Source organism: Uloborus diversus, chromosome 5 (genome assembly GCF_026930045.1).
Source record: "Uloborus diversus isolate 005 chromosome 5, Udiv.v.3.1, whole genome shotgun sequence".
NCBI lineage: Eukaryota > Metazoa > Arthropoda > Arachnida > Araneae > Uloboridae > Uloborus > Uloborus diversus.
In genome coordinates, this window is record NC_072735.1 from 118,376,421 (window position 1) to 118,389,402 (window position 12,982).

The following is a 12,982-nucleotide window of genomic DNA, read 5'->3' on the forward strand; positions in this document are numbered from 1 at the left end:
ACCTATGTCTTTACTTTTTGGTGTGCTTATGTATTTGTATATACACTTAAACTTCCTGTTATAAAATTCTTATACACTACACTGAAAAGAAACTTATAAATAATTTATTTCTTTAAAAAATAATGTTTTTTAACCTTTGATTTTATAGCGTAATACTAGCATTCACTTCAGCTATTGTTTAATTTCCTGAATAAAAGGATTGTAGAAAAATTTTGCTTTCACTTATATAATTATATATAATTTTATTGCATATATATTTCACTTATATATATACAGTGAATTTACGATAACTCAAACCGAACAAAACCAAAGAAAAACTTCGACTAATCAGAAGTTGGACTTCCACTAAATTTGGTTTCCAACATTTTAGGAAGAAAACCTAGGATATTTTAATTTTATATGTAGATAACTACTGGTAAAATTATTTTTCACTCATGTTTCATTTTTTAAAAATTAGTCCATCATTTTGAGTAGCTTTAATATGTTTATAATTCATAAAATAGTTTCTCATCAAGCTTCTTCACAAATGTTTTTTCTAAAACAGCCCTTTGATTTTCTTTTGTGTTTTGAATAAACTTTCCATGGCAGCTTCGATATTTCAATTGAGTTTATTAAAATCAGAATATTCACATTCTGTTTCATTAACTTCTTCAAGAGTTGTTTCTTCAACTTCAATCGTCAGTCTCACTGTGTGTTTTATCAAAGAAGCAACACTTTTGAAAACAGCTCTTTATTTCCCTTGCAAATCTGCCATTAAGTGCAAAAAATAAAACAAGAAAAATCACAGGTATTACTCTTTTACTACAAACTGCTTCAAAGAGTTCTTTAAGCTTTTGGAGTTGACTGTGTAAAAATCGAGAAGAGGAAATTATTTTTCACATTTATTTTTGTCGGTATGCATTCTTTTAGCTATCAAATTTTGAATCATCAAAATAAACTTGAGAGTTAAAAGAAGCAAACATCGAGATATGGAGAATAATTTAACATGAAACTGAAGATAAAGGGATTGTGTGACATGACAAGGAATCCAAGTTATACAAATGTTTGAGTTGTCGCAAATTGATTGTATATATGGATGTCTTACTTGCCAAATCGAATAACTCTATAAAACAAAAAAATTGAGAATAGTTATGAAGAAGGTGGTGTTATCCGTAGTCGTAAATAGGCCCTCGTGTTACATTTTCTGCCATCACATGGTCAGAAATGAACTGAACCAAAACTTTAATATAAATTCACATGCTAAGCATTGATAAAGCACTATTAAAGCAGAAATGAGGATTTTTTTAAAAGGTGGAGTTAATTGATTTGGCAATTGAGGCATCCATATATCAGTGACGTGTGCTCCGCTCAAGCAAACCAAGCAATGAAGTGGCCTAATCCAAGCTGAAATACAAAAGGGCTGTTGCCATGACAACACACTACTCAAGCTTCTATCCAGTGAGAGAAGACTGGCGATGAAGTACGTTTTACGGCACCAATCCAAACAAGCTTGGTTTGCTTAGGTGAATCGCATGTCACTTCTAATATATATGCACCTAAAAATAAATATAATTATTTAACCTTAAAGATATTTTTTCATAAAATACATAAGCATTGAATTTGTAATTTTGACATTAGAATCCATTTATTTTAAATTAAATTTGTTAACCTTTTTGTTGCATTGTTTATCACTCAGATGAGGTCTTTAATTTGATAAGCAATATCATTATTTTTTATTTATCAAGTTTTTAAATCACTGTTTAGTTTTGTCATTATATTTAGTGCTGTTTTGTAAATGTCATTTTTTAAAATGCTATCTGAGCTTATATTTGTTACTTCTTCCGATGTCTTAAAAGAAAAATTTTTGTTCCTGTGAAATCATTGTTACAGAAATTAATTGAATATTTCCCCTCTTTGATTTAAAAAAAAAAAAAAAATAATAATAATAAAAATACAGCTCTCCAAAAAGAAAATTTTGGCTGTGCTAGTGATCCTTTAATTGCCTTAAGTTGAGATTTCAGTGAAATCTTAACATTCACCCGAATAGAATGCATAAGATCTCTTAGCAAATCAGGGAATATATTTTAAAAATAATTGTTTACATTAAAATGCTAAGTTTCAATTGGTTTTATTAAAAATCTCATATTGCTTTTGCTTTATATAAATTTATAATTTCAAAGAGTAATTATATTTATAATTTAAAACTTGTCTCAGTTTAAAAAATAATTTAGTTAAAAATATATTTGTTAGCATCAAATTTTAAAATTTAGATGAGTTTGAAGATGATGTTTTTAGCAGCTAAGTTTTGATCCTAAAAATGAATTTCATAATTTTATTTTTTCTTCCATATGAAGTTTATTCATGTCATAACTAGACATGTATACATGATCTTTATCAGCACCAACTGATATAGCCTTGACTACATAAGCCCAAAAAATCTGTCATAGATTTATATTCTCAACTACTTAACTTAAGAACAAATTTTCTGTTCTGAGAAAATAATGATTATAACAGAATTCTTTTGAGTATGGCATCAGTAATTTGTTTCATAAGTATTTTGAGATTGAAGCGGGTGGCATAAAGCAAAAATATTTACATTCTAAGCAATAATGTAGGTGTATTTGTAGCAGTTTCTGTTTCTCATGTGCTTTAAAAATACTTAAATATGTATATACAATCCTTAAAACTAGATACACTATAGATTTTATAATTACCTGTTTACTGCCGTGGGAAGGTAGAGAGCAGTATCTGCAGAAATGAGTTCTTGAGAAATTGCATTTTGGAATCCATACTAACAATAGGGAAATATTGGAATTTGATGGGGGTTTTTTTCATGCTTTATTTTTAGCGTAAACTATATAAGCAAGCTTGTAGAACAAAGCTCAAGTGACAGATGACAGAAATGAAAAGTTTGCAGAGACTGTTCTTTGCCTCCCCATGGTAGTTCAATACTCTGTCTGGTGTAAAGTTCCGCTATGTACCTATCCAACAAAGTTTCATATTGATATCAGAGCGTAAACAAGTACGGACCTGCTTTAGTTTCTTTCTTATGTGGTGCAGGTGTGACCATATTTTTGTTAGTTGGTCTACTTTAGCCGTGTTCACAAATCTGCCGCAGGAAGCAAAGTCTTGCATCTTGACAACATGCTCCAGCAACTTGAGGCTCTCATAGCAGCAAAAGTGGCTCAACAAAATGTTAGAATTTTAAGACACTTTTTACAAAACTGTTTCTGCAATATTAAGCTTATATTTAGAAACAAATTTAATGTTTTATTTGTGTAAATATTTTCAAAATATTCAAAACACTCAGAAACAGAAACTGCAATGTATTTTAGAAACTTTAATCTTGTATATATATATATTAAATCAGTTGCCAAATTTTACAGCTAATTATTAACTATTTGTTTCGAGCAAGTTGCTTATTAAACTTTAAAAAAGAAATAAAATTTGTATCAGGAAGAATTGTTGCCTGTTCTCCTTGAAGTTCTTAAAAAATGTTTCTTTTGATGATATTTTTAACATTTGAGATGTTGTTGAAGAAAAAATTAATATATATTCAGTCACCTATTATTTAATTAGCAGTCTTCCAGTTGGTTTGAAATGGAAAATTTTCTGAATCTTGTTTCCACAAAGTAAAATTACTGAGGCATCTTTTGTTTGTGCAGTTTTGTATTCAAAATTTTATACTATGCATATAAAAAGTTTTCTACCTTTTTATAAATGAAATTTTAATCATGAGACATAGTTTTTAAAGTTCAAAAGTACTTTTTCATAAGATAAAAATTGAATGTCTAAACTGAGCTTGGAGAAACTGCTTAGAAATATTTTTAAATACAATTTTTTCAGCATCGTTTGAGTATATAGTAACCTATAAATTCTAGCTTAAGAATTTAAAATACATAGTTATTTTAAGAAAAGAATAATTAAATTATTCTGATTTATTGTGATTTTTCTATAACCAAACTAATAGATGTCATAACGATGTAAAAATCGTTTAAATGCTCAAAACCATTTTTTTGAAAATAAGCTTTAATTCCAATCAGTGTTGTAAGCTTAAGTTACATTGTAGATCCAAAGACTGCATTTCTTTGAAATTAGTTTTATATGTGTAATGTATTGTATTTTATTGTTTACACACAGTGTGTATTAGTTGAATAGCAAATTATTGAATATGTTTTTTAACCAAATCAACATAAATGATATTGTGCCAGTGTTAGTATTTTGCATTTTAAATTCTTTGTTTGTGATCTATATGCTTGATGGTAGGAAAACTGTTTTGTACAAATCATTAATGTAGTTAATTGTTTTAAAAAATGAATTTTACAGGTTTATAAGGTGCATTGTGGTAATGTTTAGAAAACTGTATGGACTATATTAAATCCATTTTTGAACAATTGTAAAAATAGTAATTCATAATGTTAAAATAAATAGCAATTAATAATTCTGATGTAGTGTTGATTATTTTACAGGCATTTCGTTACATATTCCTCTCATTCTGTTTAAAGTGATAAGTAGGATGTAAAAAATGAATTTTCTTCAAATATAAAAACAATTACTGGATAATTTAATTCAAAACTACAGTTTATATAAGTGCTTCCATAGCACAGCGTAATTCTGTGAGAAAAATGAATTTTATGTATTTAAAAAAAAACATGATGTATTATTAGTGCTTATTTCTTTTTGAAATATTTGTCAATAGATAGTTTCATTTGGAAATCAGATTGTGATTTACGTTTTTTAGATTTTGACTCCACTTTTGCTGCATGTGGATTTTTATGTTTTTGGATTTTTGGGTCATTAGTCCTGTCTTCAGTACTTGTAGAACCTAAAACATCAATTTAATGTAAATTGAATATAATATAAAACAAAAAGACACAAGTCACAATTGCTTAACTCAGTTACTTAAAATTCCCATACCTGTTTTGTTAGCCTTATAGGCAGCTGCCATTCTTTTTATATTTTCTACTCGAGCTTTGTCATGGTCTACAATAGGAGCAGGATAATCTCGGCCTATTACACAACCAAGCTGTTCTTGAAGCTAAGAGAATGACATGAAATTATAACTACAAAATATGAAAACTACATGATATTTTCTTTTTAAAAAGATAATCTAGTATTAAATAAATAACATAATATTAAATAAATAATGATTGACTTTTGAATTTTAAAACAATAAGCTGAAAATAGCAGGAACTTAATGTATCTAAGCTATACAATAATTCTTTAAAATATATTAGTACATTATAATGGAAGTTGTCAGGATGTCAAGGAAGTATTTTTACTAAAAGTTTGGATAACTTTTTCAAAAAAAAAAAAAAAAAAAAAAAAATGAAGAAGAAGAAGAAAACCAGCATATTATAGCATTTAGGGGGGAAAAAGTATTTATTAGAATAACTAAAAGGGAAGGGGGGGAGACTAAAGGTAAGAAAAAAAATGCTTCTGATTAGTTGAAATAGTTCTGTTTTCAAATTTAATAATTAGTCCATAACTGTTTATAAAAATAGCATATTTAAGGTATCATTTCAAAAAGAATTTAAAAGATAAATTTTCAGTATCAGTGCAATATTAAAAACAAGCACAGTACATTTGCAACGTTATAAGTCTCAGTGATAGCTTTTTAAGTCAATTTCTTGGACCGTGGGACCCCCTGCACTGCGGGTACGCAGATCCGGGCCTGATTAAAAATTTCTAAAAATCATAGTTTAATTCCCCACACATACACACTTGCACAATAACTCCAGAATCTAAATTTTCAGCAGTATTTAAAAAAGTTCTGAACTAATGAGGTACTAAACTAATGTATCTACAACCAAAATGCATTTACTTTAACATACATTGAACTTCAGGAGAGAAAAAAATAATAAAAAAGGAATGAGTTAAGATAAAAACACCAAACAATGCCACTAATTTATACATCACCTTTTTTGGAGCTTTCCAAGGTTCATATATGTATTCAGGTGGAAATCTTTTTAATATTGGGACATATTTTCTGTAAATACAATAAAAATAGATAGCATATTTAAAGTATCATTTCAAAAGGAATTTAAAAGATAAATTTTTAGTATCAGTACAATATTGAAAATTTCTAAAATCGTAGTTTAATATTGACTACCTAATGTAATCTCCATTTTTGTCAGTCTTTTTGCCAAATGCGATAGGACTATAAACACGAAAATACTGGTGGAAAAAAGCACTGCAGGAAAGCCACATCCAATTCCCAGCATTTAAACTCCAATCAGCATCCAAAAGTAATTCTTCAAAAACCTTGAAAATAAAATGCAGTACACATTTTACACAGTTTAGCAAAAGCATTTTTACAGTTCTGTAAATGAACACTTAGTTATTAAAAAATAGCAAATATTTTTATACCATTACAATGAAAAAAATGTTTGGATTTAGACGGTTATTCACTATTCCAGGCTGATGAGTTTTAATTAGAACGAAACTACAGTCTATGGATGTGATAACCAGTCTGTCTGGAATATTGAATGTCATGTTTATTCTATTTAACATGTTTTGAGTGATGCATTGCAATACTTCATGTTCGAGTAATTTCTCATAATCATGACCACAATAGGCCAGATAGGCTTTGTTATCTTCTTTACTTCGTATTTACTTTCTCCGGAAACAGTGCAACATTTAAAATAAAAATTGTAAGTGGCGACGGACACACATCTTCCACATCTCAAAACCCCACTTTTTAAATTTTAAAATTTTGATACTTTTTAAATAAATTTTATATTGTTTTGAATCTTTCCCTTTTTTTCAATACAGTAAGCTCCCGTTTACCTGCAGAATTGGGTGGTACTACTGCCGCAGACAATAGAAACCTGGGAAAAACCACAAAAATGCAAAAATGAGGGACAACAAAGGTGTTAATTATTCTTTCTTAAAAACTTGGCTGTATTGATGCACAGTGCTTTGTACAGTGAAAATATATGCAGTACTGCAAAAATATTTTTTATTTCTGCACAACAGAACTTAAAATCAATAAAGAACAAGTGTATGTACAATGATAAGAGCACAAAAAATAAATTAATTAATTAAAAAAACAAAAACAAATGTAAGATTAACTTTATATTTTTTCAAAACAAAAAAAAAACCTGTTATTTGTTTTTGCTTCTTACCGCAAAAAAAAAACATGTTCCTGATTGTTAATGGACTCTCGGATAATTTGGCCGTGTATAATCCGCCCCGCGGATATTTGGGAGTTTACTGTACGGTAGACCCTTGTTTTGCCCGGGTTTATTTTACATGGTTTAAGATTTGCTACTTTTATTTTATTTTACGCGGATGAGTTTCGGTTTTACGCTGTGCGGCAATACAAAGAGATAAAATTTTCTCCTCTTTCAAAATACAAACTTCTAAAGATTGCAGATTACACGTAATAAACTGCCTTTTGGCGTGCTAATAATCAAGCTTGAGCCACTGGAGACATTTTAACTAATTGGTTCCAAAGCTCTTTTCAGAAGTAAAGTTAATAAACTTACACAGTTCAGAGCTCACTTGAAGAAGAGCTTTTAGGAGTGACAAAAGCGGCCAAAACCAACGAGGATACCGTCAACAGTGACACACAACCAAAAACATTCACATTGAAAATGTTGAGCAATTACTAGACAATAAAAATGATTTCTCTGATTTGTTAGTAGTGAAGGAAGATTCTATCACGGAAATGACACAAGTGGTCATAGGTACGTTAATGCTCTGCAAAGAATTACAGAGAAAAATTCTTAATGACTGCCAAAAGCTCCTCTTTATAAACAGAACATGAAATCAATTTATGTTTTCTTTATGCATGTTGTGCATAAAAATCGATATCAGTACACATTAAACTTATTATACAATTGGTCATCACTAGAATGAGGTAGTTTTTTATCTATGGAACCGAATCCCTATTTTAACATTACTATTAGGTCTCATTTTACGCGGCATTTCCGTGGAACGTAACTCCCATGTAAAACGATAGTCTACTGTTTGAAAGCTTTGAAGCTGCACTAAGCCTTCTTTCATGCGTTTTTTCTTCTTTCTTTTGCTTTCATGGGAAATTAGGCTAAAAACAGGAAAAAAGAAAACACTGAAGTACAATTTAATTCAATTTACACTAAATTATATACCTTCATTCCATGCTCCCAAGACACCCACAGATCTCCTCGTGTGAGAAAGCAGGCAACAGCATGTCTAGCTAAATGATGAACCCAACCTTCTTTTCTCAATTGAGTCATTATAGCGTCAATAAATGGATAACCAGTGCGAGCCTTATGAGAAAAATGAAGAATAAGAATTTGCACTGAAAATGTTTGGTAAAAATACACATTTTAAAGTTAAAAATGAATTTCACTTACACATAACAGTCTTTTATTTAACCCGTAACAGGCGAGGTGAAAAAGTGGGACATAACAGGAAACGTGAGGTTTCAGAGATGGCTCTATTTTCAAATTTCTTAAAAATCATGTAATTAAGATACATTTCTGTAATTTGCCTCTGATGTTCATTGAACTTTTATTAGAAAGGAAAAAAAAAACTTTGAATAATTTAGCCCTCAACGTCCCAAGAACATTATAACATTTCAAACAACTCAAAACTTCATCTAGAATCTTTTGCATCTCTCCCGCTAAATGCCGATAAGATAAATGAATCTGCAGTCCTAACGTTAAGAGTCATGTCTACTACTGCTGAAAAAAGTAACACTGAAGGGAGACGAGGTCTCACACAACGTTCCTAAAGAAATGTAATGAAATTTAAACCAAATGCACTCGCCAAAAGATACTGATAAGCAGGAGGGGGGGGGGGTTCGAGGTTACGCAACTAAAAGCTATTATATTGGACAAAAAATGAAATAGGGGTGGTAGGATGAACTTCTGAATAGTCTGTGAGACCGCATGTCCCCTGTTACGGGTTAAATAATAGGTTTTTATTTAATGAGGAAAACATTATTTCGAGGAATTCAGTATTCAAAAGGAAATTTAGAATTAACTAGCAAAAATACCCAGCGTTGCCTGGGTTAGCAATAATTATGCGAAACAATACTTACTTGCATTTGTTTTCTGTTTTAAGTGAAAGAACTTAAAACACACCTTTTTGACATGATTTAAAATCTAGCTTCTTCCTTACTCATAAAACTAAAGTAAAAGTAAGTAAAAAGAGCAAAATAGTATTCATTTAGAAACGAAAACACGAAATTTAAGCGCATACAAATTTGAAGAATTTCCGAAATATTAAATTAAACTTCACATGTTTAAAAAGATTTATCAGTTAATACTTATTTTTTTCTTACATGGAATCTTACCTGTATGTCTATTAAAGAACGAACTGTTTAAAAAAATGTAGCCGCGCGCCCGTGATCCCCTTAAACTTGCTTTAGTTATTTTGAAAAATTTCAATTATTGTGGGTTCTTGGTGCCACTTAAAATGTTACCGAATTTGCGGGAATCGTTTTGGGATACCTTGGATAATGCTCCCTTTTCTTACTTTGTAAAACGGTGTGTTACTAATTTTTGTTAAAGAGATATTGTCGCCATATGCTAAGATACTTTTTGGTCACTATAAAATGGCGCTAAACAATTTCATCCGAAATGTTTCCAAAATAAGTAGTAAAATTTGGCGATGGTTTGAATTTGTGCAAAGTCACATTAATGGAAGTTTTTGCGCTGTTTATGGATTTTCCTAATTTAGTTGCTGGATTATTTTACAGTAAAAAAAGTTTTTAAAGATTCTTTGATTGACGATATTTTGTTTACATGGTGTGAAATCTGACAAACATTATTACGTAGTCTTTGACTTCAAAAAAAGTGACAGTTGAAAAAACTGCCAAATGCATCCGCTACTGAAATCTTTATGCATAAATTTTGGCGAGGTTTCTGCTGTTAGATTGGATAATGATTAAAAAATCCAGTCAGCACAAATGATTAAAAAACCCATTAATTACACTAAAGTTCCGTTTAAATGGAATATAATCAACCAAATCTAGTTATTTTTAGCCAACCTTGGGGGAAAAAACGTTACTTTAAGATTTGACTTGAGAAAAGCCTCAAACAGTCAGACAAAACACAAAAACATTCAACAATTCTAACTATGAACTGGGAGTTGAGTTGATACACTAAATAATGAATTGGGTTGAGGAAAGCCTTCGAACATGGAACAAAAAAAAGCTCATAACTCGTTTTTCATACAACTTAGAACTTTCTAACAGATTCCATCTTCAGCAGAAAAATAAGCGCTTTCAATGGACACATAATTTTAATATGTGCACGTATTTTTTCACCGTCATTCTGGGGCATTTATGCGAAAATTTGGAAAAATTAGAATAAAAAAGGAACTATCAATCGTATTTTTTTCGAACTGGTCTACAAACCTCACCAGTACCAAAAGGAACAAACGGTGAAAGTTTCAGCCAAATCTGTCGGATAGTTTCTGAGATCTTAGGGAACAAATTTACCAAACTCCATTTTTATATATATAGATTTAAAAACAAACCCCTTTTGATTATAGATACTAAAGTTACATCTAATTAAGCTTAATACATTTTTTTATATTTTATTTGGATTTATAAAGACACAGTTCAGCCTAAAAAAAGTTCATTGTTTTTTTTCAATTAATCATGTTTTTTAAAAATTAAATGATATACAGAAGACTATGAAGCATTGGTGTCACACAAATGAACATCTTCTAGCTTTGAAACAGGCTAGAGTGAAAAAATGAAAGTGATTCAAATGTTGAGTGAAACAAACCCTTTTTTAAAGGTAAGTAATTTCAAAAATAGAAATTATAATAAACCTAAAATATTGTAAAAAGTGGGATAAATTTGAAAAAAAAAAAAAAAAAAAAAAAACATCTTTCAAGAAAAAATAGAACCCAAACTCTTATCTATATCTATATAAATAAAATAAAGAATATATGTGTGTATGTATATATATATATGTGTGTGTGTGTGAATGTATGTTCCCTATACAAATCAAGTTTACGTTGGATCTCAATCAAATTTGAGTGGGAGGTACCCGGACACTTTAGACGGAACATAGGGAGGTTTTCAAATGCCAAAAAAAAAAAAAAAAAAAAAGTGCTGAACCGTTAGAATTTTAATTTTAGGTCCCGGAAATGGCATTTTTCTAAAATATGAGGGCAAAAAAACGCTCGCAAAAATTGAAATAAAATATCCACAGAAACATTTGATTTTTCTGCATCAGATAAAATTTGATCTATCGTTCCCAGCTAATAAGAGCGTGAATTATAACTGTTTTGAACTTATTTCTTGCTAAAATGTAAGTAAGCCTTCAATCAGAAATTCATTATTGACCACGGTCATTGTTGAACAATGTCAGATTTTTTTTTTTGTTTCAAGCCTGATTGTTGAACACCGGTCACTTGACATAACTTTTATTTTCGAGGTAGACTGTGCAAAGCCGGGCAACGCAGAAGTAAATAAATAAAACAAAGAATATATGTGTACCTGGGTATGTGTATGTTCCCTATACAAATCCACAGTTTACGTTAGATCTCAACCAAATTTGGGAGGGAGGTACTTGGGCATCTGACAAGGAACGTAGGGTTTTTTTGAGTGCCAAAAAAGCACCAAACCGTTCGAATTTTAATTTTAGGACCCAAAAACGGGATTAAATGGCTCTTTCTAAATGAAATGGCTTTTCTGATCAGTTCAAATTTAGCGCCATTTCAAAGTCCTCGAAAAATACCCCTAAAATTGATTTAATTCTTTCGAATTTCAAAAAAAAAAAAAAAAAAAACCAAGGCTGTAAAATCACCGGGGAAAAATTTAAAAGCATTTTTAAGCCTAATGGAACAGAATTTCATTTCAGAAAATTATCGCTTGCGGGATGTCATTTTAAATCAGCTTGAATAAAACCATTCAAAAGATTGCCACTTTTTTTTCTCAACTGTGACGAAATAAAATTTTGTTTTTGTTTTGAGATAAAAATTTTCCCTTTTGATTATTATTTGACGATTTATCTTATTTCTTTTTTTAAAGATTTTAGGTGTATTTATGGAAGGCTGCATTTAACTTATTTGGGAATTTTTGAGATGCCGTTTTCTTTCTTTAAGAATGATTATTTTGATGGGAAAATTTTAGTTTTTTTTTTGTCTCTAATTAAAGCCTGATTGTTGAACACATGTCACTTGACATAACTTTTATTTTCGAGGTAGACCGTGCAAAGCGGGGCAATGCAGCTAGCATTAAATTAATCAATGATTTGATATGAATTTGAGAAGACTTACATTTGTCCATGCTTCAAGAAACTCTTTATTTTCATCCCAAGGTATTTGCATACAAACATCATTTCCAACCATCTTATCAAAATTTAAAGTAGCAGAGCCAACAGTATAAAAGAATTCTCTCCAAAAAAGTTGACCATGAAGTGAAACTGGTGGCTTTGTATAACCATTCTATAGAGAATAAAAAGCAATAATTAACATTAATTATAAAAATAAAATTAAAATGTAAAGATCTCAAAACACTAAGGGATTTGTACACTACATTTTCTTGGCAGGAGATGCAACATACCAATTCCCTGGAAGCGTGAGTCTTCCAGGATTCTTCTATAAAAAGGTAAAAGATAGTGATAAATATTTATGCAGTTAAACTTCTATGAATGACCACCTTTATACATCAATTACCTCCATTACTGACCAGTATCTCAAAGCACTGATTTTCACAAATATCTGAAAAATGTAAAAAATCTTCTTGGAGGGACTATCAAAACCTCTCAATTACAAGCAAATTGCAAAACTCAGCACCAATAACAGAATTTAAAAAAAAAAAAAAAAAAAAAAAAAATCAAGCACTTTTTATAATGCACTCAAAGATTAAATTGTCCTTTCTACTGACAATTCCTCTTAAATTATCTTTTCTGACCCAGAAAAGTTATTTTGTCTTTTGAGTGGATTAATAAAAGTGCTTAGTATTTAAAAAAAAAATCTGTTATTTTTCATTTTTTCCAGACGATGTTTGGGCTAAGTTGGTGTTTCCTTAGTTTTGCCCATCCTGATCGAA

General features: G+C 29.9%; 1 protein-coding gene across 1 annotated transcript in view; it reads right to left on the reverse strand.

Moving 5' to 3' along the window:
• Positions 1-432: 432 nt before the first annotated feature.
• Positions 433-12,982, reverse strand: part of LOC129223094 (cryptochrome-1-like) — a 33,451-nt gene continuing 20,901 nt past the window's right edge. Inside the window, 7 exon segments of the mRNA XM_054857661.1 lie at positions 433-1,535; positions 4,712-4,804; positions 4,897-5,017; positions 5,899-5,968; positions 6,092-6,243; positions 8,094-8,234; positions 12,208-12,375. Coding sequence (XP_054713636.1) covers positions 1,423-1,535; positions 4,712-4,804; positions 4,897-5,017; positions 5,899-5,968; positions 6,092-6,243; positions 8,094-8,234; positions 12,208-12,375 — 858 coding nt within the window. The 3' untranslated portion in view covers positions 433-1,422.